Here is a 26,329-nt window from a genome sequence, read left to right on the forward strand (position 1 = left end):
GACTCTAGGTGCCAACTATTTGCTTCTCTGTCTTTTCAGCCAATTGCAGATCTATGCTAGGACCTGGTTTCTTATCCTATGACTTCCATGCATAGGGCAGAGTGTCACCCCTGCTTGAGCCTGGCTACACATTTTCTTGTCTTCATTTAAAAAATCTTGCCATTCGGGGATGGGGAGACTGGGAACTTCCAGATTCTGGTGATCGATGACTGGGGACATTGGTTAGAACTGGTAGGAGTTGAACTGCAACAGTATCAGGAGAGCCACAGGTACTTCACCTTTATTGTAGTTACTTACAGTTGCTCCCATGCTCTCATTCTCTATCCTCTGTTCCCAATACTGTGCGTCTTTTGCCAACAGGCATTTGGAGAAGGATGAGAAGCAGGCTTTGGGGAGGTTAGGTGGGATTGGGGGGGGGGGGTGAGTTTAAAACGCCATTTTAAGTGTATTTATTGTATTTTAATTCTGTTTTTACCATACTGTTACTATTTGATTTTTTTTTACTTTTGTATTACGCTCTTTAAACTTGTCCAGTGTGGGATTGTTAGCCACCTTGTGTCTCCACAGGGAGAAAGGCGGGGTCTAAAATAAAGATAACAACAACAACAACAACAACAACAACAACAATAATAATATGCCTAGTATCAGACTTTCACCTAATAAGATTCACCACCACCACTCTTTCCCCTGACAGCTCCCTAACATAGGGATATCCTTTTATCAGACACTCAACTGTCTTTGATTGGTTTTATATTCAGACTGCCATCTTACCCACATTCAGCTTGGACCAGATCCAGTTGAACTCAATAAGACTAACTTCTAAGTAGGCATGCAGAGGTTTTAGCTGTTTACCTTCTCAAAGTACATCTGGTTCACTCTCATTTACCCTGAATGACTTCCATCTCTTTTTTTTTAGTTTACTTTCATTCTTCCATTAAAGTTTTTATCTCAAGATTTTAAGCCTAGGATACAGAGACATCACCTACTGCATAAGAAAGTGACATTGGCAATTTCTGTCCCACGTAAAATATCACTAAACTCTCTCCTTTGCTTTGTTCACTTTAAAAGTGTGCACTGCACAGATTTATTCCTGGAGTACCACACATAATGTTCTTACTATATAGCACATATTAATTTTGTCTTTATGTTGCTTGACTTCCAGCAGAAATCTCACCTGAGCAAATGATGAAACAGATTATGTCCACCTAAGCCTAGTCACTGGCTCACTCTGATATGAAAGGCCTGGAAATGTTTCTGTTCAAACTGGATCTACTTGGCACCCTATGATTTCTGATACCTCAATGCTGAGATGTGGGGAGGTGAAACAGTTCTCAGTTTCCAGCCATCAGCAAGAGATTCTCCACAATCATAATGGCTGAAAACTATCCTTCAACAGCCAAAGAGCAGTCCAGAAACAAACCTAGGCACTGCAGAACAAACCTGCATCCTCTTTGTATTTTAAATCCCACTACTGATGACATCTGATTAGACACAATAAGCAGCTCATTAAAAGCATTTAGCAAATACAAGTATTCTCAGTGAAGGTGTATTGAGCAAGCAGAACACAGCAGCAGCCTCATTAGCAATAAATGAAATGCATATTTCTAAGCCTGGGTTTTAAAGCATCCTCCCTCCAGGTAATTACTTTGGCTGGGGGAACACTCTAATGAAAAGGCAAAGCTGTTGCTGGTGAGAGACGTCTCTCTTCGTCTCTCTTCGGGGGCCTGCAAGCCTTCCTCTCCATATGCATGAAGTGTTCTCCTGCAGAGAAGGGAGCAGACATTCAGCTGGCTGGCACTTGTTCCTCAGTGTGGTGAGAAGGAATGTATCATAGCCCAGAAGCCACAAAAACTTGAAGAGATCTTCTTCAACTGCTGCCATGACTCTTGGGTCCAACATCCCGTCATCGGGGGTGAGTGAGGAATTGCTCTCCCTGAGCCGACTGCAAGTATTTCTACCTACCTAAATGCTAATCACAAGATTTTACTGCTTCACCAGGACAATCTTAGGGGGTTTTTTTGAGATTGAGTTGCCCTTTCCTGACTGCCCAGAAATTCTGATGCACACACAGTTTTTCTCACTCCTTTGAAGTCAATACCAGTTGAAACAGGCTTCGCTCCTTGAATGAAAGATGCTTCTTTCACCACTGCTGGAGACAGCCACTCAGCTGAAGCTCGGCTTAAAGAGGAACTCATGGCCCACTGGATGCTGTTGAACTTGATTTTCATACCCAAAGATAGTTGGAGATAAACCCAACAAGTTAAGGCTTCTTACTACATGGATTTGAGAGTGGTCTCAAACTACATTTTTCCCAAGCCAGGAAGGAAGGAAGGAAGGAAGGAAGGAAGGAAGGAAGGAAGGAAGGAAGGAAGGAATCAGTTGGCATGGGCCCCTTCTACTGAAAAGTAAAACCACTTTTCCAAGATCCTTAATATTCTCTCAAAGCCCTATACACTTTTATGGAAGAGGGTGAAATGTCTCACAAAAGGGAGGAATATTCAGTATGCCAAAATGGAATTCAAATGAAGCTTTACATTCTGTTATTTGTGAAAAACTTGGTTCAAATGGGAAGCTCCAAGTGCAAAATGACAAGGAATCAAAAGAAGATCTCAAGACCATAGAGTTAGCCGCTCTTACCTCCACGATGGATGATCAACAGGTGACAAGGCGGAGCCTCTTTGGTGCATTTGTTGTGGCACTTAAGCCTAAAAGAAGTGAAATGAGAATACTTTGTGAGACAATGTTGGGGCACAGTTTTAGGCCAGAAAATGAGAGATCTGAACACTAAGCTTGGGACTGCCTTTGAACACTGCTTGGAAGCTACAAATGGTCCAATGGGTGGCAGCCAGATTGCTCACTGGAGCGGTGTACAGCTACCGAGCGCAATTAAAAGTGCTGGCTTTAGCCTAAAAAGCTCTCAATGGTTAGATCAGCCCCCTCCCTTCTGACCTCCCGCAAGAGAGTGAACACATGGCTTTGTGACCAAGCCTTTAAAGAACTTGTGCAGTTACTATTGGAACGGCCCAGATTACACTCATGGATTATGTATTTAACTCTTAATGTATTGTTTTTAAATGTTTTAATTGTTTTAATGTACTTTTAAATTATATTTTAATAATTATTTAAGTGTACACTGTGTTTTAGGGCATCAAATTGTTGCCTGTATGTGAAGCTGCCTTGAGTCCCCTCCAAGAAAGGTGGGATAGAAATGTCGTAAATAAATAAATTATAAAAACATCAAGATCACTGGTTGAACCGGGTGGGGGGCTATAGTGTAGAGGCTTCTAGATCAGTATGGGGCACTGCATGTGCAACAACAGTATCTTCTGACTCTATAGTTAACTAAAGTCCAGGCCAGCATGGGACAACACCAGTGGAGGGAAGATGCGGAATTAAACTTGCAGAATTTTCAGAATTCAAGTATTTCTATATCACAGTCTAGACCAGTGGTTCTCAACCTGGGGTCCCCAGATGTTTTTGGCCTACAACTCCCAGAAATCCTAACAGCTGGTAAACTGGCTGGGATTTCTGGGAGTTGTAGACCCAAAACATCTGGGGACCCCAGGTTGAGAACCACTGGTCTAGACCTTTTCTGTGATGTCTTTAATAAAACTCTAATTTCTCTGGCTTTGCAAAAAAAATGTCTGGCCCCATCCACCCAAAGATTAGACGATCCTGCATAAATCTCACTCTTTTTACTCCTTTTTGGAACGCCGGAAATAAACCAAGACTCTGGTGCCATGGCCCTGAACTGTGATTGAGCCTTTAGAATAAGAAGGACAACTACCTACAATCAAGAAAAAAAAACCCCAAAAAAACAAAATCCAACTGCAGCTATTTGCTACACTGTCTTGGGCTGGAGAGGGAATAAAACCTATAGAAAAAGAAACATACTTGCAGTTTTTACATTTCAGTCCAAACAACATTCCTTTCCCGCAAACAGTACATGTCTGAGACATCCAATACTTGGTGGAAAACCTGTAACAAGAAAGAGAGAGATTGACCTCTACTAAGTTCTTCGCAAAACCATTTCCTCCAGAATGGCAGCATTTTGTTATTTAATCTATTGGCGTGCTCTTTGCTCTCCCCAGCCCTTGTATCCCAGCTGCCAGGACCATAAACACTAGAACTGCTTATTGATTCGGGCTCAGTAAGCCAAGGCAAACGGATGATATAAGCACTTGCCATTCTTCTGTAACCCAAGTGGGAATTTTGAATGTGTGCAATATGTTGCTCTGCCTAGCCTGTCCATGGCAAACAAGAACACTGGAAATTCCATCAGTCAATCAACATTAGGCCATTCCACAAAGTTTATATCTAGCCAGAAGGTCAACGAGACTATCAATAGGAATGGAAAGGAGATTCACGTATTGAGCAAAATAAATAACTATACTCAGTTCATGGAATTTAAGATTATTAACAAAAGTATTTAGGTATTATCCCATTTGTCATTGTAAAAAGGAAACTCAGACCTTCACCATTGTTTTCAAATGCCCTTTTTGCAATTCGATGGAAATAAATACATGTCACTAACATATGCATTTTTAAAAATGTGCACAAACACACTTTAGTCAATAGCACTAATGTGTTAAAATAAGAATAAAGAAAGATCTATTAAAATGCATCCATTAGAAAAAGTGTGTACCTAGGTACAACTTAATGTCCATGGGACAAGAGTGAATGCTGGTGGGATTCTGAGAAATGCAATGAAACTAAACCTAACAGGCTTTCACATTCCTAGCCATCAATATTTTAAAATACATAAAGCACAATGTAAACACAAAACAGATGGTTGTTTCTGTCACAAAGTACATTTTTGATCTTGTGCTCATGGTAGATAAGGGTTTTCTGCTATCACCCAGTCATCTCTATGAGGCAATCTGGAAACTGGCTCTCAGTTCCAAGCTCAGAGGGGAAGTGAGCTGAATGGAGGTTGTATCCATATGGTAGCATCAATACAGTTTGACACCTCTTTAACTGCCATAACTCAATGCTATAGTATCCTGGGAGCTGTAGTTTGACTAGGTATTTGCCTTCTCTGTCAAAACGTGCTGGTGCCTTATCAAACTCCCTGATTCCATAGCATTGAGCCATAGCAGTTAAACTGGTGTCAAACTGCATTAATTCCACAGTGTAGATGCACCATTAGTGACTCAGTCTTTGTTGAGTCTCCTCTCTAGAGTGAGTTAGGCAAAGAAAGCAGTAACATCTGTAACTCTCCCCTTTCCCTGGCAAACATCTATGGGCTTTTGTCCACATATTAGCTTTCGGGTATGTTCTTTTTTCAGTTTCCAGCTCAATACAATTTATTTCAGATACAAATGAGAACAGAGTTAGAGAAAACAAGGTATTTAATTTTTTTGTTATTGTTGCTGCTGTTATTTTGCTGAACTACACCTGCCCTTGCAGCTGCAAAGGTACCCTCAAACAGCTTTGTCACTGAAGGGCGAGTTTAGTAGAGCAGCTTGAGTGTTTCCTAAAAGCCATCTACACCACAGAGCAGAACCCTTGCCTCCTAACTGCATCCTACCAGTCCATCTAAGGTTCTTACCTATTCCCATTTTTTCAATAAAAATGCAGACAGAGAAAGGGAAGGAGGCTCACATCACATTTGCTCAAGATTATAGGTCATAGATAAGGTATTATGGGTTTATTGACAGTAGCCAAAGCCTTATCTAAGTAACACCACAAACTGAAATAGTGTATTGAATCTGAAAAAGAGGGTTGCACCACACACAAAGGCACTCAACGCACTCAACTTTTCAGCACTATGTCAGCTCTGGATCATAGCAGAACCTGGAAACATTAATTTAAAACTAAGCTCATTATCAGCGGGTTGGTATCCCCCCCCCTCACGAACATTACTCACTATCTATGAGTAAACAGTAACCTCGCTCCTTGTTATGACAAACATTTTAAAAACACCTTTTACAGAAAAAAGAACACCAGAAAAAGAATGCCAACTCCAATCTGTCCCTGCCAAAAGAATAAAATAAAAGCCTGCAATAGCAAACAATGGTTACTTATTATGCAAAAATCTTAATGGCAACATCATTGTAATTATATCACTTAAAAGTAAAAGCAGTAATCCTCCTTACACCAAAAGAAAGAGGAAGAGACAGGAGTATATAACAGGGAATGATGCTGAAATGTAAAGTGCTATTCCAAGCTCAAAGATGAGGAAGCTGAAAATTGCACAGTCCATGTAAATTCCAGAAAAATAGAAAGAGAGCAAGTATTCTATATACTCATGTATAAGTCTACCTCATGTATAAATCTACCTCATGTAGACTTATACATGAGCAGGTTTGGGGGCTAAAACTATGGATTTTGATATGAGTCATGGATAAATGGCCAGAAATGGCAGCACAACGGAGAAAGTAAAAAGTATCAGCACTTCTTTTAAGTTCTCCTGGGATAGACTAAGCACTTGCACTTTCCTTTTGCTGCTCTACTCAGAGAAGGGGATGGATCCTTTTGGATAAGAATTAAAGAACACTGGCCCATAGATAAGGTGACCCAGGTTTTTTGTATTGGTTTTTAAACTAAAAATTCTACTAAATTTGTACTATTTTTCTATACATGAGTATATAGGATACATGTTTTCATTTTTGTGATTCTGCAAGGTATTGCTCCATCCTTGTTATGGTAGGGTGGGGAAAGGTAATTGGATGAGGCCTAAAGCAGAGGTAGATCATGCTGGGTTGCACGATCAAGGGCTAAGGAGTATGTGAATGGTTGCTAGTGCCACATTTCAGAGAATCCCTAGCAGAGTGTCCTCTGGTGGGTTGGTGGATTTACCTGGCAGCAGTGTGGAAACAATGTGTGGTCACTTAGGTTTTCCACAATACCCTGGGATTACACTGGATCAGAGTTTTGGGGAAATTCAGAACAGAGGTTGAAGTCCTGGGAAGTGTTAGTAGGCTCTGACTGAAAGCTGGGTTCCTGGCACCTGCTCAAAGGGGCTGAATGATGATAGCCAGCTTGCCATTAACCTTTTTTTGCACCAAGAACATGGCCAGCTGGCACTCTCATTATAGCCATAGCATCCAAGTCAAAAGCACAGAAGGTGATAACATCTCTTGCCCCAGTCACACAGGTCTCCTTGAGTTAAAATTACCCTTGCACATTAAACATCGGAGCTTTTACCACTTCATACCTGTGTTTGATTGAGTTTCCCAGATCCCGCCGAGGAATTTGTGGGGACCACCGAGGTACTGTCAGTGTATCTGCAAAACAGAAATCGAGGAAAAAGTCACCACCTGGATTTTTGGAGCATGGTTCAGACTGCATTCAAGAATCTGGGGGTCAGTGAGGGAGCAATTCCAAACATCTGAATGAAATCACAGCAGGTGCTTGGGACATTCACATTGTCACCATAATCTTTTTTTATACCTTGCCTCCACCCAACAACTAGGACTCAAATTAAAATGATTGCAGTATATTTAAAAACATGCCATGGGTCAGCATTGAAGTTCTCTTCCAGAATATTGAATGCTTTCCCCAAAATTGCTCTCCACTCCTTCCCCAAACAGTCAGTCAGAATTCCATATCCATTAGAGTCCCATCCCAAAGCCTATTGACTTGTCTGTCATATGCGGATGGTACTTTTTAATGAAGACAAGGATCCTTTTAACTAAGATAAGGATCCACGCTCTGTTATCATGAATAAACTTGCAAATGCTGGTAAATCCTTATAAAAACCACACCCTCAACTATCTCTACCAGCCAAATTCAGTAAGCCCAGTTATTCCAAGTATAGAGGTAATTGTGCTGTACCTGCCTACTATTTGCTTCTAAAGAAGAGGCTATCACCAAAAAAGAGAGATGCGGTAACCCATATCTTAAAGCCCCAAACACTATTGAGTAGACCGAGATTCAAAGTCAGATTTTAAGGGCAAATCAAAGGGGAAGATAGATGCTGGTTTCTCGATCTTAAATTTACTTCATTTGATTTTTGCCAGTTTGCAATTTGTACAAAAAGTATGGAAAATCCTATTTATCCAGAGGCTTGGAATCCTGGGAGCTGTAATTTTACATGTTCTTCAGCCTTCTCTGCCAAAGAGGGTGGACACTGATACCTCACCAAACTATCAACTGCAGTACTCCATAGCAACGGGTCAAGACAGTTAAAGGTGGCATCAAACCGCATTAACTTTAAAGTGTTGAACAGGTCTGCACAACCTGTGGCCCTCCAGATGTTTGTGCCTCCAACTCCCAGAAGCCCTAGTCTGCTTGTCCAATGATCAGGGATTCTGGGAGCTGAAATCCAAGACACCTTGGTGGTCCAATTTTGCCAGATTACTTCAGGGGGGTTCAACTCCCATGGCTTTCACCCATTCTGGAGTCCATAAACACACAACTGTATCCAAAACCAGGAATAATCAGGGATCTTGCACTCCTGCCCCCTATACCTTGCCCTCTGTGAAGGCTGCCTTATTCGGCTGAATAGAAGGATCAACCTGGTTGAATAACATGCAGCCATTACACAGAACAGAAATAATGCCCGCAAAGGTTGGGTTTTAAATAACCTCTGCTACTTGGAAGTGTTCTAAGTTTCACTCTAGCTCTTCTAAGCCTCTCTTGTGGATTTGCTGTATGTCTGTCCAGTTTTAGACAGACTGGAATGTACAGAAGTGAGTGGTTAAGCTGGTGAATCTCACTTCAAATACACAGACGTCTTTAGTCCAAAAAACACTGCCCATGTTTTTATTCCATTGCAACAAAATCTCTTGATACCCATAGGCTCAACATGTTTTCCTACTCTCTTTACTCGGGACCAATTGGAACACAACCTTCCATGGAGCTATTTTCTGTACATAATAATTAATAAAATGCATTGTTTGCTCGAGAGACTGCCGACTTATAGAAAGACAAACGCAAGAGCTGCTGTGGCACCAAGGTTTTTGAAAGCTGAGAGACCTTCAACAGTATTAATGAGAAATCAGTCTGATTCTCCCAGGGCAAAAGAACACTCATTAGGGATATAAAGCCTGAGGCACTGAAATCTGGCCACCAGTAGCCACCAAGCGGCTCTCCTTGTGACCCCTAGGGTTTATTAGGTATACCTGTCAATCCTTCTGCAAACAAGCTTGTGAATATTTTCTATATAGGCTGTGAAATGCCTCTGTTTGCTTTCATATCCTATTTTAATATTGCCAGTCGAAGTGTTTTTAATTGCGTGCCATTTCGGAAGGTTACATTTGCATGCGACTTCCTGTGTGGGAACCGGCTTTCCCTCAGCTGCTTAGGAGGAGCCACTCAGAGAACTTCTCCGGCATGAGTTTTAACAAAAAGGGCTGCCAGCAGAAAGCTTTCTGGTAAGAACTGCTCAAGACCTGCTTAGCTGGGATCACTTTTGAGTAAGTTACAGAAGGCTGGAACAAGGCTTTACCTCATCTGCCACCCCTCCATGAATCAATCCTGTTCAAGACTATTGTCTTTGTATTGACAACAGTCACAGCCAGCTCTACCATGAGACAGAGTTTGACAATGGCTTCAGGTGTTGCAAGCTCTTGCTCCTGAGCCTGTCTTTCCATTGGGTGATGCATTAATGCAAAACACAGCCCTTCCTGAGACCTCTAAACTAGTCTGCTGCCATCAAGCCCGGTTAAGGTCACCTATCCTATGTGCTGCACTGAAGGAAGGTCCAGCTGCTAGCCTGCCCCATCTTCAATATGACAACCTTTCAAATAGTAAAACATGGCTATAATGCTTCCTCTAAACCTTCTTTCTTCCAAGCTAAACAGGCCCAGCTCCCTCAGCTGCTCCTTTTAGGGCTTGATTTTGAAACCTTTGCACCAGTCTGGTCACCCTTCTTTGAACATGTTCCATCTAGTCCATCTTTTTCTTGAGTTGCTTTGCCCAGAACTGAACACAGGGTTATGATTCCAGGTGAGGAGGTCTGACCAAAGCAGAGTAGAGGGGTACTACTACTTCCCTCACTGATGCAGTCTAGAATTCCCCTTGAACTACTATTCACCTGTTGCAGAAGTATTGATAAAATTTAGCTATTCTGGTGTTAAAAGTAATTGCTGGAGAGAGCAGGGAAAGTAGCAAATTGAACTATTTAAAACGGTGGGGGGGGGGGGGAGGAAAACAATTGAGCAAGATCAGTTATACCCACCTCAAATAGAGTGGGTGTGATTTTGTGACCCACAACAGCACTACAGAGAGTGGGTGATGCTCCAGTTTTGAGAGGTGAACTGGAGTGTAAGAAATCTGGGCTCTAATCTCCGTGGGGCTATGAAACTCACTGAGTGAATTCTCAGCCTAACCTGCCTCATAGGATTAGTATGAGGATAAACTGAAGCCTAAGAAAGGCATGTCTGCTACCATAAGCCTACTGACAGAAAGATAGGATATAAATGTAGCTAACCAAGCAATAAATAATTCCCCATTTCAGGCCATCTAAGCTGGTAGCCATCACTACATCCTGCAGCAGTAACTTCCATAAATTAATTATCTATTGTGTGGACATGAAACACAAGCCCCATTTACACTGCCATATAATGCAGTTTCAAACTACATTATATGGTCAGTTTGGACTCATAATGTAGATTGAACTGCATTATTTGAGTCTAAACTGATTATATAATGCAAATTCAAACTGCACTATACAGCAGTGTAGATGGGACCTCAGACAAGCTTTCCTTCCATTGGAGAATTAATGCCTCAGAACTCAGGAATTGAATAAATGTGATTTGCTAAAAGCCCCAGAAAAGGGACAATCTACACCACTCAGGATCTGGTGTGAACAAGTACAATGGGAACCTTTTATTTTCAGAAATGTCGTTTGCTCATCACTAAATCACATTATACAAATGAGCCACCCTTTCTCTCTTCTCCCCATCGTCCTTTGTGAACCAAACACACGGGCAATTACAGTTACTCACCTAAAGTTAAATTAAAAGCTCTGCTTTATCATCCACAATTTATTTCCACTAACTTTTGGCTGGCCTCAATTAAATCATGCTATTTTACAGATGGGGGGAGTGTGGCTAAGGCATTTAATTACTTTCTATAACATGCTCATTGCCAAAAAAATTATTATTAAAGTGTATCAGGAATCATAACCTCTTAACAAAGCCATGTGAGACCCTCCGTGATTTGCAGGTAATTATTTTCATTACAAGGATGATGGATGAAAGATCTGAAATATTAACAATACCCCTAACTGTTTGGCGGTGCAGTGCCAAGAGAGGGAAGAGAATGAAATGCTGGGATGGATGAACACTGATGGGTTTCAGAGTGATTTTTCAAGCTAATTTGTGCTTTTGCTTTCTAAGCCATGAGGGGTGGAGCTACAGTCATTTTCACCAGTATGAATAAGGAAATCTATGATAAAAGGACACCAATCATCACCCAAGAGATAGGCAGAAGAGAAATCTAAAGGTGCAGCTATATGATTGAATTGATGCGATTTGATACCACTTTAACTGCACCCTGGCTCTATGCTGTGGAATCCACCACGTTGTAGTTTGCTGAGGCACCAACACCCTTTGGGAAAGAAGGCTAAAGATTATCAAACTACAACTCCCAGGATTCCACAGCCTCAAGTTCTGTCAGTTAAAGTGGTATAAAACTATATTAATTCTACATTGTAGATGCACCGTTACTCTGCCATAGTTCAACCAGGATTTCTGACCCCATGTTTTTAATAACATCTTGACCACCATCCAAAACTAGATGACTAAATTGATGAACTCGGTGGTTTCTGCGTGTTCTGTTCAGTTCTGGTACTCAAAACACTCCTCGGTGCAGCATTCTTTCATTCTAAGTGCATGCCTTTTGTACTAAGTTTTAATTGGTGAATTCCAGAGTTCTGGTAAAAAGTATACTAAATCTTGTCTGCTCAGTCTTATCTCACAATGGTCCTCAAACAAGGAAGGTACAATGAAAGAACCAATGGATGATGCCATGTTAAAAATCACCATCAAGTGACCTCATGGTCAATTAGGGCTGAACATTAGAAGACCCTCTTAGGTTCTTCTCTGGTTTTCATTAAAATCCCATTCAGAAAAAACTTGCAAAATAAAAACAAAAGAGAAACTAAGACAACAACATGCTCTGGAGCCTATGCAGGGTTTCCTGCATTTAACTGCAATCAAGTTTTGTACATCAGTGGCAGGGTTCTGGCAGGGCCAGAAGCAACAAAGGGAGACTACAAATATCACCCCATTTTAGTTTTAAGCTCTTAATGCCACCAACCAAGTCTTAGCAGAGGCACTTCAACATTTTAGAATGGGAGAAAAAGCTGTCCAAATCCAAATGGTAGGAAAATGAGCCTAATCGTCTTAGAAATCTCAGAGACATTTGGGACCTGGAGCAGGGTGGATTCAGATTCATGGGATGAAGCTCCCTCTCCCTGAATTAAGGGAAATGTTTCCCCGAAGCTGAAGAATCACTCTCTCTTGGGTTAAAGTGGGTAGGGAACTCAAACTCTGACACCTCCCATTTTAGAAATGTAAGCCTCATGTTTTGATCATTAGCAGCAAGTATAAGAATCCCAGCAGCAAGGCCAAAAGGCTGAGACAGAGTTCCAGGCTCGGCACATTACAGTTTTCTCTTAGAGTCAAAAGGCTTTCCTTGACAGAAGCAACCACAGCAGGGAAAATGAGCCGCCTGGCAGAAGGGAGGAGGTGACCCAATGAGGGTCACGCATTTCCCTCTTCTCCTTTGACAGAAGACACACCAGTAAGCCCCGCAAGCCACGGCTGTCTCCCGTTGATAGACAGGTGCGAAAACAAGGCCTGAGACCTGAACGGCACCCGTGCTCCTTGAAAGTGAGTGGGGCCAAGCAGGTGACGTGAGCTGCACAAACAAACAGCCCAGGCTGTGACACGGAGCCCTCCGCTTCTACTTGTGCTGCTGTGTGATGCGGAAAGCCTGTCCGGGCAAACCTGCCGCTCAGCAGCACAACAAGCACCATAATCTTGGGCAATTAAAAACAGGGCCCAATTCATTTTGCAGGGCAGACTAGCCTTAGCCATGGATTTGGGGGGTGGGGTGAGAGGATGGGACAATGATAAAGGGTTTGTTGGAAAGAAGCCATACAGAGGGTGTTCTGTGTGGCCAACAATTCAACATGTGGAATCCCCATATAGGTATCCAAACATAAACAAGCTCTATCTCACAGCTGAAGAACCTTTGGTCTGTAGGGTACACATTGGTTCCCTTTTATACAAATGTTTGTGCTGTTACCTCCAGTCAGCAGATCTATGTTAAGCTGGTCCTGCAAGGCAGTTAAGTTTTCAACAACCTCAACAGAACTCAATTGTGTTTCTCAGGTGAGGAGGGTGTTATCCAAGGGCTTACTCATGAGCTTTGGAACTGAGCTTTACTTTGTATCAGGTTGGTCAGAATTATATCCCACTGTCAAAGGAGGGTGTGACATTCGTTGGGTCACCTCCTCCCTTCTGATTTTGCTTTGGACCTGCCAAATATGTCCTTGACCCTACACAAAGCTTTTTGGGATTAGTTCTGTCCACTGCCTAAACTAACCAAGAACCTTCCCCAACTGGAAATCAACACCTCAGCTGAAAACGATCCCAAGTCCTATATACCCCAGAGGTAAACCTGCATTTGATGCTGACTCCCATCAGCATCTCCCAGCATGAACAAAAGTTGGATAGCATCTAAGCTGGAGTCTAACAATATCTGGAGGACCACAGGTTCCTCATGCTGGCTCTGCTTTAGTCCAGCACTCTGTTTCTGATAGTGGTCTGACATAGTCATGGAAGAAAAGTCTACCCAGATTCAACATGCAATTTCTAGGTTCATGTATATGTGAATCAGTTGCTGGGAGTGACTCTCAGAGAGAGCTGTTGTCCTCATGTCGCTCTTATAGACTTCCAAGAAGCATTATGTTGACCACTATAGGAAGCAAGATGCTGGATTACAGAGCTCTTTGGGTTGCTTTAGCAGTGCATATTCTTCTATTTAAAAATAGTTCCTTATCTCTTCTGGCTAACCTCTGGAATTGCGCATTTAACTGGGCATATCTCCCCTTATCACTGTTTCCTTTTGCTTTCCTCCTTTCTTGGACTACTTCCAGTGTCTCAGCAGACAACCATTTTGCCTTCTTGGTTTTCTTTTTCTTTGGAACGTACTTTGTTGCCGCCTCCTGAACAATGTCGCGGACTTCTGTCCATAGTTCTTCTGGGACTCTGTTTACTAAATCTAGTCCTTCAAATCTGTTCTTCACTTCCACTGTATATTCGCTAGGAATGTTAGTGAGATCATATCTAACTGGTCTGTGTATTTTCCCTGATCTCTTTAGTTTTATTCTAAATTGGGCAATAAGAAGTTCGTGATCTGAGCTACAGTCAGCCCCAGGTCTTGTTTTCACCGACTGGATGGATGTCCGCCACCTTTGGCTGCAAAGGATGTAGTCAATCTGATTTCGGTGTTGACCATCTGGTGAGGTCCATGTATAAAGCCGTCTTTTAGGTTGTTGGAAGAGAGTATTCGTTATACACAGCGAGTTTTCCTGGCAGAATTCTATCAGCCTGCGTCCCGCTTCATTTTGTTCTCCCAGACCATGCTTGCCTGTGATCCCAGTTGTCATTTGACTTCCCACCTTGGCATTCCAGTCTCCTGTAATGAAAATAATGTCTCTTTTTGGTGTATTATCCAGTAGGTCCTGCAGATCCTCATAGAACCGATCTACTTCTGCTTCTTGAGCAGCTGTGGTTGGGGCGTATATTTGGATCACTGTGATGTTGAAAGGCTTTCCTTGCACTCGAATTGAGATCATTCTGTCATTTTTTGGGTTGTATCCAAGCACTGCTTTAGCGAATTTCTTATTAATTATGAAGGCTACTCCATTTCTTCGATGTTCCTCTTGTCCGCAGTAGTAGATCTGGTGGTCATCTGATGTGAAGTGGCCCATTCCAGTCCATTTCAGTTCGCTGACCCCCAGAATGTCTATCTTTAGTCTTGACATCTCACCAATAACAACATCCAATTTGCCCTGGCTCATAGATCTTACATTCCAGGTTCCTATGGTGTGTTGATCTTTAGAGCATCGGATTCGTCGTTCGCCTCCAGTACCGTCGGCCGCTAGCCTTCCTTTCGGCTTTGAGCTAGCTGCGTCATCACATCTGGGGCTAGTTGAACTTATCCTCTGCTCCTCCCCAGTAGCATTTTGGCCATCTTCCGACCTGGGAGTCCCATCTTCCAATGGCATACCGACATATCTCTGGTTGTACTGGTCCATTTAGTTTTCTTGGCAAGGATACTGGAGTGGTTTGCCATTGCCTTCCCCAGGGATCACGCTTGGTCTGACCTCTCTGCCACAACCGTCCCGTCTTGGGTGGCCCTTCACGGTTTCGCTCATGACATCATTGAGGTGCTCAAGCTCCAGCGCCCCGACAAGGCGGTGATCCTTTGCTGGAGGTTAGCCAGAAGAGATAAGGAACTATTTTTAAATAAGCAATGCATGGAAGTGGAAGAAGACAACAGAATAGGAAGGACAAGAGACCTCTTCCAGAAAATTAGAAACATTGGAGGTAAATTTCAGGCAAAAATTGGTATGATAAGAAACAAAGATGGCAGGGACCTAACAGAAGCTGAAGAGATCAAGAGAAGGTGGCGAGACTATACAGAAGATCTGTATAGGAAGGATAATAATATTGAGGATAGTTATGATGGTGTGGTGAATGAATTAGAACCAGACATCCTGAGGAGTGAGGTTGAATGGGCCTTAAGAAGCATTGCTAACAACAAGGCAGCAGGAGACGACGGGATCCCAGCTGAACTGTTTAAAATCTTAAAAGATGATGCTGTCAAGGTGATGCATGCCATTTGCCAGCAAATATGGAAAACACAAGAATGGCCATCAGACTGGAAAAAATCAACTTATATCCCCATACCAAAAAAGGGAAATACGAAAGACTGCTCAAACTTCCGTACAGTGGCCCTTATTTCTCATGCCAGTTAGGTAATGCTCAAGATCCTGCAAGGAAGACTCCAGCAATACATGGAGCGAGAGTTGCCAGATGTTCAAGCTGGGTTTAGAAAAGGCAGAGGAACAAGAGACCAGATTGCCAATATCCGCTGGATAATGGAGAAAGGCAGGGAGTTTCAGAAAAACATCTACTTCTGCTTCATTGACTATTCTAAAGCCTTTGACTGTGTGGATCATAATAAATTGTGGCAAGTTCTTAGTGGGATGGGCATCCCAAGCCACCTTGTCTCTCTCCTGAGGAATCTGTACAAGGACCAAGTAGCAACAGTCAGAACTGACCACGGAACAACAGACTGGTTCAAGATTGGGAAAGGCGTACGGCAAGGCTGCATCCTCTCACCCAACCTTTTTAACTTGTATGCAGAACACATCATGCGATGTGCGGGGCTGGATGAATGCAAAGCTGGGGTGAAAATTGCTGGAAGAAACATTAACAACCTCAGATATGCAGATGACACCACTCTGATGGCCGAAAGCGAGGAGGAGCTGAGGAGCCTTCTAATCAAGGCGAAAGAAGAAAGCGCAAAAGCCGGGTTGCAGCTAAACGTCAAAAAAACCAAGATTATGGCAACAAGAATGATTGACAACTGGAAAATAGAGGGAGAAACCGTGGAGGCCGTGACAGACTTTGTATTTCTAGGTGCAAAGATTACTGCAGATGCAGACTGTAGCCAGGAAATCAGAAGACGCTTACTTCTCGGGAGGAGAGCAATGTCCAGTCTCGATAAAATAGTGAAGAGTAGAGACATCAGACTGGCAACAAAGATCCGCCTAGTCAAAGCCATGGTATTCCCTGTAGTCACCTACGGATGTGAGAGCTGGACCTTAGGGAAGGCTGAGCGAAGGAAGATCGATGCTTTTGAGCTGTGGTGTTGGAGGAAAGTGCTAAGAGTGCCTTGGACTGCGAGAAGATCCAACCAGTCCATCCTCCAGGAAATAAAGCCCGACTGCTCACTGGAGGGAAAGATACTAGAGACAAAGTTGAAGTACTTTGGCCACATCATGAGGAGACAGGAGAGCCTAGAGAAGACAATTATGCTGGGGAAAGTGGAAGGCAAAAGGAAGAGGGGCCGACCAAGGGCAAGATGGATGGATGGCATCCTTGAAGTGACTGGACTGACCTTGAGGGAGCTGGGGGTGGTAACGGCCGACAGGGAGCTCTGGCGTGGGCTGGTCCATGAGGTCACGAAGAGTCGGAGACGACTGAACGAATGAACAACAACATTCTTCTATTCCTGGGCAGTACAGGGGTGGACTCAGACACCCATTCTCAACATTATATGCAGAATGGGCACCAAATATCCATTGGGATTTGAGTCCAGGAGCCCCTGTGGATATCAATATCCATGGACACTCAAGTCCCACTACATAAAATGTGCCTCTTATATAAAATGGCAAAATCTAGCTTTGCTTTTGAAGGGGAATGTGTTTTAAAAATCTTTTCAAGCCATGGATGTTTGAATCTGTGGGCATGGAATCCATGGATATGGAAGGCCTACTGTACCATATAATCATCCACTGCAATGCAACTGTGATTCCGCAATGGCTGCAAGACCCATGACCACGATAGTCGGTCTTTTTCTCATGACTAGTAGGAAGAGAGATAGTTCAAAGAGGGAAAGAGAATCATATTTCTGATCTTGCCCCTGGGAAGGCCCTACTTCAGACCTGGCCACAGTGGTACATGCTTTGGTAAAATCCTGGTTGGACTACTGTAATGTGCTCTACATGGGGCTGCCCTTGAAGACGGTTCATAAACTCCAATTCGTTCAGAGAAAGACAGTTAGGCTGTTAACAGGAGCAGAGGTAAGAGATCACACTACTCTGCTGCTGAAACAGCTTCACTGACAGGCTATCAATTTCCAGGCCCAATTCAAGGTGCTGGTTCTGACCTTTAAAGCCCTACACGGCCTCGATTCAGGCTACCTGAGACAGCATGTCCCCCGCTACATCCCTGGGAGATCTCTTAGATCCAGCAAGTAGATCCTGGTGTCAACAAGAGCCTCTTCCAATCTACACTTCAAACTTTTCAGGGAAGTAGGTTCTTGTGGGTTTTTTCGGGCTATAGAGCCATGTTCTAGAGGCATTTCTCCTGACGTTTCGCCTGCATCTATGGCAAGCATCCTCAGAGGTAATGAGGTCTGTTGGAATTAGGACAATGGGTTTATATATCTGTGGAATGGCTGGGGTGGGGCAAGGAGATCTTCCCTGCTGGAGCTAGGTGTGAATGTTTCAACTGATCACCTTCATTAGCATTTGAAGGCCTTCCTGAGCCTGGGAAAATCTCTTGCTGGGAGGTGTTAATCTGTGCCTCGTTGTTTCCTCTCTGTTGTTTTGCTGTTGTAATTTTAGAGTTTTTTTAATATTGGTAGCCAGATTTTGTTCATTTTCATGGTCTCTTCCTTTGTTGAAATTGTCCACATGCTTGTGGATTTCAATGGCTTCTCTGTGTAGTCTGACATGGTGGTTGTTGGTGTGGTCCAGCATTTCTGTGTTCTCAAATAATATGCTGTGTCCAGGCTGGTTCATCAGGTGCTCTGCTATGGCTGACTTCTCTGGTTGGAGTAGTCTGCAGTGCCTTTCATGTTCCTTGATGCGTGTCTGGGCGCTGCGTTTGGTGGTCCCTATGTAGACTTGTCCACAGCTGCATGGTATACGGTAGAGTCCTGCAGAGGTGAGAGGATCCCTCTTGTCCTTTGCTGAATGTAGCATTTGTTGGATTTTCTTGGTGGGTTTGTAGATTGTTTGTATGTTGTGCTTCCTCATTAGCTTCCCTATGCGGGCAGTGGTTCCTGCCATACATCAAGGGAACTCTAAAATTACAACAGCAAAACAACAGAGAGGAAACAACCAGGCACAGATTAACACCTCCCAGCAAGAGATTTTCCCAGGCTCAGGCAGGCCTTCAAATGCTAATGAAGGTGATCAGCTGAAACATTCACACCTAGCTCCAGCAGGGAAGAGCTCCTTGCCCCACCCCAGCCATTCCACAGATATATAAACCCATTGTCCTAATTCCAACAGACCTCACTACCTCTGAGGATGCTTGCCATAGATGCAGGCGAAACGTCAGGAGAAATGCCTCTAGAACATGGCTCTATAGCCCGAAAAAACCCACAAGAACCTAGTGATTCCAGCCATGAAAGCCTTTGACAATACTTTTCAAGGAAGATTCCTTTTCTGTGGCTGTGCCCCTAATGTGGAATGCCCTCCCAAGGGAGATTAGATCTGCCCATGCCCCCCTCAGGTACAGAAAAAAGTCCTAAAACATTCTTTTCTAAGAAAGCTATTGGCTGATTGGATTTATTGATGTAAACTAGCTGAACCCTCGTCTCGCTGCTATGGCCAACCTTCCCTCCCTTTCTCTCCTTCCTTCCCTCCGTCTTTCCTTTCTTCCCTTTTTTTCTTTCCCTTTTCATTTCTCTTCTTCTTTCTTCTGTCTCTACCTGTTTCTTTCCTCCTTTTCTTTACTCTTTGTTTACATCCTTCCTTCTCTCCTTCCTTCCTTCCTTCCCTCCCTCTTTCTTTCTTTCGTTCTTTCTCTACCTTTCTTTCTTTTGTTCCTTCTCTCCTTCCCTCCTTCCTTCTTTCCTTCCTTCTCTCATTCCTTCCTTCCCCCTTTCCCTCCTTCATTCCTTCCCTCTTTCCCTCCTTCTCTCCTTACTTCTTGACTGTCCCTTCCAACTCATTTCTATGAGTCTATTTAAATTATATTATATGGTAATATATAATAGTAACATATTATATAGTAAACTATGTAACAGATATATATATCTCCATCCATCCATCACGAAGTTTAAGATCTTCAGGAGAGGCCCTGCTCACGATCCCACCACTACTGCAAACGCAGGTGATGGGGACGAGACACAAGGCCTTCTCAGCAGTGGCCCCCTGCCTATGGAACACCCTCCCTAGAGATATCAGATTGGCCACCTCCCTCTTGTCTTTCAGAAGGAAAATCAAGACCTGGTTATGGGACCAAGTGTTTGAGCAAGTGGAAGAAGATCACACAATTTATGGCAATAAATTGACCTGGACTGGTTCTTGGATTTCGATTTTAATGGATGTGTCTTAATTAATTGTTTTAATTGTTGTTTTAATTTTTAATATTTTGATTGTACTGCGGTTGTTTTTATGATGCTAGCATCATATGATGCTTGTGTGAGGCCGCCCTGAGTCCCCCTTGGGGGGGGGGGGGGAGGGCGGGTTATAAATATAGGAAATAAATAAATAAATATAAAATATTGTATATATATATATGTGTGTGTGTGTGTGTGTGTGTGTATATATATATATATATATATATGCAACCAGTCAACCAACATCCATAGATATATATATGAGTCTACACTGCCATATAATCCAGTTCTAAGTAGATAATCTGGATTTTACATGGCAGTGTAGAAGGGGTGATTTTGGGTGCATCTACACTGTAGATTTAATGGGGGGAGAAGGATGGGGTCGGGAGGGGAGGAGAAAAAAGCTTGGAGAAGGGAAGAAGAGGAAGAGGCACGGGGAAGCAGAGGAGGAGGCCACCCTCCTGCCATAGCAGGGAAAGAAAAGCCTTCCCCCACCCTGAAGTGACCATCCACTCTGACCTCGCCAACTCTGGCGGCCAGTGTGGGGAGGAGGCAGAGGCCCGGGGAAGGAGGAAGGGGCCATCCCCTGACCATTGCAGTGTGCCTCTGCTCCCAGGACAACCACTCCAGTAGCCAGTGGGGAGGGAGGAGGAGGAAGATGAGTCCCGTGCGGGGAGGAGGAAGAGGCATGGGGAAGCAGAGGTGGGCGAGACCACCCTCCTGACATAACAGGGAAAGAGAAGGGGCTCCATGTGGCAAGCCTCCACCTTTCCTCCCATGGTGCCCACTCTCACTTGTGTGTGCGTGGCCGTGCATGCATGCCTGGGTCCCAATGCTTTAACAGCCATGGGTGTCTTTGTGGGCATGAGCTGTTTCTCCCTGTAGGAATTTTGGGTTTAGAAGTCCTTTCTGCTTTCTTTCTTTCTTTCTTTTTTTTTTTTTTTGAGTGAAAGACATACATTGGGTTGTTAGGTGTATGCTGTCCAAATTTGGTGTCAATTCGTCCACTGGTTTTTGAGTTATGTTAATCCCACAAATGAACATTACATTTTTATTTATATAGATATATGATGGCACTTGGATGGATTTTAGGAAGCTTTGGTTTTTAAGAATTTATAGTTTTGTGCTAATATACTTGTTTTAATGTTTTTCAGCAATGTCAAATATCTGGGTTTCATGTATTGCTTTTAATGTTTGTATTGTTTGTATTTTATAAATGCTGTTAGCCACCTTGGGCCCTTGAGTGGGGAAAGGTCGGGTAAAAATTGCCAAAAAATAAATAAAATAAATACTTCCCACCCTCCTTCTTCTATGTAGCAGTAGGCAACTGTGGAGGGCCCAGTGACTTTTCAGTAGGACATATTGGCACGCCCCCCGTTTAAAAATTACCGCATATACTCGAGTATAAGCCAACCTGAATATAAGCCGAGGCACCTAATTTTACCACAAAAAAACTGTGAAAGCTTATTGACTTGAGTATAAGCTGAGGGTGGGAAATGCAACAGCTACTGGTAAATTTCAAAATAACAATAGATACCAATCAAATGACATTAACTGAGGCATCCGTAGGTTAAATGTTTTTGAATATTCACTGTATTTCAAAGAAAAACAGTAAATTAGCTCTGTAAGTGGAAAAGTAGGGTCAACAAAAACAATATGGTATCAACAATAACTTAATAATAATGATAATAATAATAATAATAACAATAATAATAATAATAAAGATCATTTGTATTTCACCCTATCTCCCCATATTGACTCAGGCCGCCTTCCAACATAGTAACAGGCAAACATTCAATGCCTATATGAACAATGCAGAGCTAGATATAGGTATATAATTACTAATTTCACATATGCATTTCCCCCTGAAACATTTGCAAATCCTCTTTCTATAAGTGCATTTCCTTTCTGCAATATTTTCAAGCCTTATATCTCTGTTTATATCTATCTAGATCAGGCATCCTCAAACTGCGGCCCTCCAGCTGTTTAGGCCTCCAACTCCCAGAATTCTGGAGCATTGAACAAGCTGGCTAGGGCTTCCAGTAGTTGGAGGCCTAATCAGCTGGAGGGTTGCTGTTTGAGGATGCCGGATCTAGACACCTCTCTCTCTCTCTGTGCATTTCCCCTGAAATATTTGCAAGCCCTATATATTACTTATAAAGTTAATACATTTAAATACACAAAAAGCCAGGAAAACAAGGACATGAAATATAGCTCCTTTATCTCCTTCCCTCCTATTTGACTGGAAAAGAAAACACACTGTTAAGGGAGATAAGAGGTGAGAGAAATATATCGTATATTGCAAGCAATGGCCTCCAGGCTCCCCTGACTGGCCTTGACTCCCCAAAAAGGGGAGTATATATGGTAAATGTATTTTTTTCTGGCTGATTTTTCATACACCCCATACTCACCAAAGCTCAAAACAGCTAAAAATTACAGTGGTATTGTTCTCTCACCCCCAAATCCCCTTCACATACCTTGTGGGGGGGGGGGGTACTCCGGAGTAAAAAGGGGGAACTGAAAATTGTCTGAAATAAACAGGAATTTGTCACTTCAGCTTTTGATTTGACTGTTTTTCAGCTAACATTTTGGCTTCTGGAGTTTTTTCAAGGTATGTGAGGGGGCATGTGGGATGAGTGAAGAAGTCAAAGGCATTGGAGATACACTTAAGAGTTGCACCCACTTTGTCCACTTCTGTTCAACTTCCATGTGAAATTTCTGGTGGGGAACAACTGGGGGGTTGCCAAAATCAGATGAAGCTGGCTTCTCAACGGAAGTAAGATATTTTACCTAAGGATAAGATCACTAAGGTGGCATCCTCCCCACCATTTTACATCTAGAAAATGACCAACCCTTAGCCAAACCCAACTTCAGGTACTATCTTTGACCACTTGTGATGCCAGCAGATGCCAGCAGGGAATCAAGACAAACTCCATCCTCCAACAGAGACAAGGAATTCAAAGTAAGAACCCATGGGAAATGCTGTTACACCCACCCAGCAGATGCAATGCAGGACAAATGCATTGCTCTGTCTAATGGTGACTTTGTTTACCTTGCTGATGGTGGCTCAATGTGGCCCCTTGCAGATGGCATGGTCATGTTTGTCCAATGGCTCAATGTTAGCTGGTGAAGAGTGGACTGTCTGAATGTGTTACTGGAAGCTGGCTTCCAGGCTTCCAGTAAAGCAGGAAACCACTCAGACAAAAGAATCAAAGGGAGAGCACCAGAAAGCCAACCAAATCCACCAGGGAGTAACATAAACCCACAAGGAAGAGTGTTCTCTCACCATTAAGCAAAGCACCTCACCCCGACGTTTCACACACAGCCAGCTTTTAACCTACTGATCTCTCATTCCAGGACACAGAAAAACAGTTTATCACAGACAACTTGTTGTCTCCTTGAGGTTAGAATCATAGAATGAAAGTTGATGTTCAGAAAAAGGCCAAGGGGGGGGGGGGGATGAACAGGAGACAGGGACAGATAAACAAACATGCATCAGCGTTATTTTTGAGTCAAGCCCCTGGAAAGCAAATTGGTAATTAGACACAGATATAGTAATTTTGTATGGCATGATACAGAGCAAAATGGAGTTGGGATATAGAAAATATCTGCACATTTCCCAGTCCTCGATGAGAAAGGGTGTCTTGACCTGTTGAGTCACCCCATAAAAATGACCTACTGTGGTAAGAGATTTGCATCCTTGACTGACATATTTCCCTTTGATCTTCCATTTTTAGTGTTTCTTTACAGAAAAAAAGATTGGCCAAGATCTTACATCAGGGCTGCATAGTGTAAGGGCTTAGAAAGGGGGGAAAAACATTCCTGGGTGTATTGAGACTTTCCAGTTCTTTTTGGTTTGATTTTGGCTTTACATCCAAACTTGTTCTTTAAAAAGCTGGATCTCCCTTCCTTTTGAGTTCTTTCTCATTCCCCACAAGGGAAAATGTGTTGCCTGTTGACTCAGGCAACATTTCAGTAACCACTCTCACCAATTTCCACTGAGTCTTTTTTTTTCTAGAGTGTAATCAAGTCCTATCAAACCTTGTTGTTTAGTTTGGTATTGTAATATGGCCTCAGGTCTAATCAATATTTTTTACATTAAACTGAGTCTTTTTAAGCTCTTTCAAAGTGACAGTCGAAGTGTGACGATGCTTTAGCAACACTGCACTAGTTAAGCATTATGGTCATTTTCTTTCAGGTCATTTTCTTTCACTGTCAGTGTTCCTCTTCCCCTTGCTTGGTCTCTGCTGAATCTGCTGTCTGGGAACAGTGTCTATGCTTCTTGGAGATGACCTTCTTCTAACATGGCCAGCTATCCTTGAAGAGAAATGAATCATTGACTCGGAGAGGCCTTGGAAGTCCTGGGAGTTCACTGGGACTGCTTCAGGATGGGGATGACATCTTGTAGATTTCCAAAATACAGGAACAAAACTTGGGACATCCAGAGGCTTCTTTCTTTCCAAAGTCTAAGCACCTGGTTGTGCAGTGGTGCTGTGTGAGCAATTCTGTGTTCTCAGATTTGAACCAAATCTGGCAAAACTATCCAGTCCTTCTGTAGGAAAACATATAGGATTCAGTCCATTGTTGTTGTTTTTTTTACAAAAAGAAGAACTAATGCGGCTTAGGGAACTGGGAGCGGCTTAGGGAACTGGGCATGTTTAGCCTGAAGAAGAGAAGGCTGAGAGGAGATATGATAGCCATGTATAAATATGTGAGAGGAAGCCACAGGGAGGAGGGAGCAAGCTTGTTTTCTGCTTCCTTGGAGACTAGGATGCGGAACAATGGCTTCAAACTACAAGAGAGGAGATTCCATCTGAACATTAGGAAGAACTTCCTGACTGTGAGAGCCGTTCAGCAGTGGAACTCTCTGCCCCGGAGTGTGGTGGAGGCTCCTTCTTTGGAAGCTTTTAAGCAGAGGCTGGATGGCCATTTGTCAGGGGTGATTTGAATGCAATATTCCTGCTTCTTGGCAGGGGGTTGGACTGGATGGCCCATGAGGTCTCTTCCAACTCTTTGATTCTATGATTCTATGACTCTATGATTCTAATGTGTTTTATGCACCAAAAGGGGAGGGGTTTTGTGCTTTTTTTTTTTTTTTTACAAAAAGTCCTCAAATGTGAAAAATCAGTGGGAAATGTGCAAAAAACTAATGTAATCTCACGCATCAGGGAGACAATTTTTGCAATATGTTATGTGCAAGGAAGAAATACACAAAGATTTAGATTCCTTTAACCGGAGGGAGATGATTAGAAAAGGGTAGCTGTAGGATTCTGTAGAGAAGACATGGCGGCGAAACTTGAAGAAATATTAGAAGTACAGGCATACCTCCAGTAACCAAGGCTTTGACAAAGAAGCTTTTTATGCCTGCCCATAACCCTTTTTTCCTCCTCCTCTGTCTAGCTGGTAGGCTTTCAGCAGCACTGGTACTGGGAGCAGGCTCAAGGAAGGCTGGAGAAACACAGAGTTCCAAGGTCAGGTTGCAGCAGCGTGTCGGCAGTAAACAATGCAATAAATTTTGACCCTGGAGAGACTGGGATTCTACTGTAGCTGATCCTATGGTAGCTGGATGTGCCTGTCTACAACAGGCCTGTTAAGCAGCAACTCCCTTCAAACTCCCTATCTGAGCAAGCATGTAATGCAAAAGGTGAGATCAGCTCAGCCTGTCTATCATCTGCCCCTACTGTCTTAGAAAAAGAGAGCACAGATCTATATGTTTGGCCACCAAAATGGAAATTGTAAGAAAGGTGGGGGCTAGTGAAAGAAATAATTGTCCCTAGATGCATTTTGAAAGAAGCTCTCAAGTGGACTCTACAAGGTTCAAAATGTGTTTGTTTTCTTATGCAAGGTGTACTCGGGCTGTTTTTTTTTTCCATTTCACACCTGCACATGGTTAGTTTTGAATGAAAGTTTGCTAAAATGCATTGACCTGCTCTTCTGTTTTGTGTTATAGAACGTGACTCCTACTCCTGTCATGTAATTTCTGCCTCTGGCAGCAAAGTTTCTGCTATAGCAATGCACAGGATCACATCTACTATACTAACTGAGTTTTACCTGAATTAAATTATGTAGCCAGTTGGCCAAATTGCAAAAAAAGCCCCAAACTGGAGCAACTTATTTCTTATGAAGCTCTTCCAGTTCTATGGTTTTGTGAAATACAAAAAATTGTGAAATTAAAAAAAATGGACAAGATGGCTGCTCTGTTCCTTCCGACTGTCCAAACCTTTCTAAAGGATAACATAGCCTAAAACAGACCTTCTAGAAACCTTCAATTTGGGGCCAT

The 26,329-nt window shown here is 42.8% G+C and overlaps 1 protein-coding gene across 3 annotated transcripts in view; it reads right to left on the reverse strand.

The window, feature by feature from the left end:
* Nucleotides 1–26,329, reverse strand: part of KSR2 (kinase suppressor of ras 2) — a 204,632-nt gene that overhangs the window by 75,814 nt on the left and 102,489 nt on the right. For 2 of the 3 annotated variants that reach the window (XM_060785468.2, XM_060785469.2), the window contains exons 6-8: nt 7,160–7,229; nt 3,895–3,978; nt 2,638–2,705 (exon numbers count right to left, since the gene is read on the reverse strand). In XM_060785468.2, the coding sequence (XP_060641451.2) occupies nt 2,638–2,705; nt 3,895–3,978; nt 7,160–7,229 (222 nt within the window). Of the gene's footprint in view, nt 1–2,637; nt 2,706–3,894; nt 3,979–7,159; nt 7,230–25,374; nt 25,498–26,329 lie in introns of all 3 variants that reach the window. The other variant, XM_067473258.1, reaches the window with a different exon arrangement.

This window comes from Anolis sagrei, chromosome X, assembly GCF_037176765.1.
Source record: "Anolis sagrei isolate rAnoSag1 chromosome X, rAnoSag1.mat, whole genome shotgun sequence".
Classification (NCBI taxonomy): Eukaryota; Metazoa; Chordata; class Lepidosauria; order Squamata; family Dactyloidae; genus Anolis; species Anolis sagrei.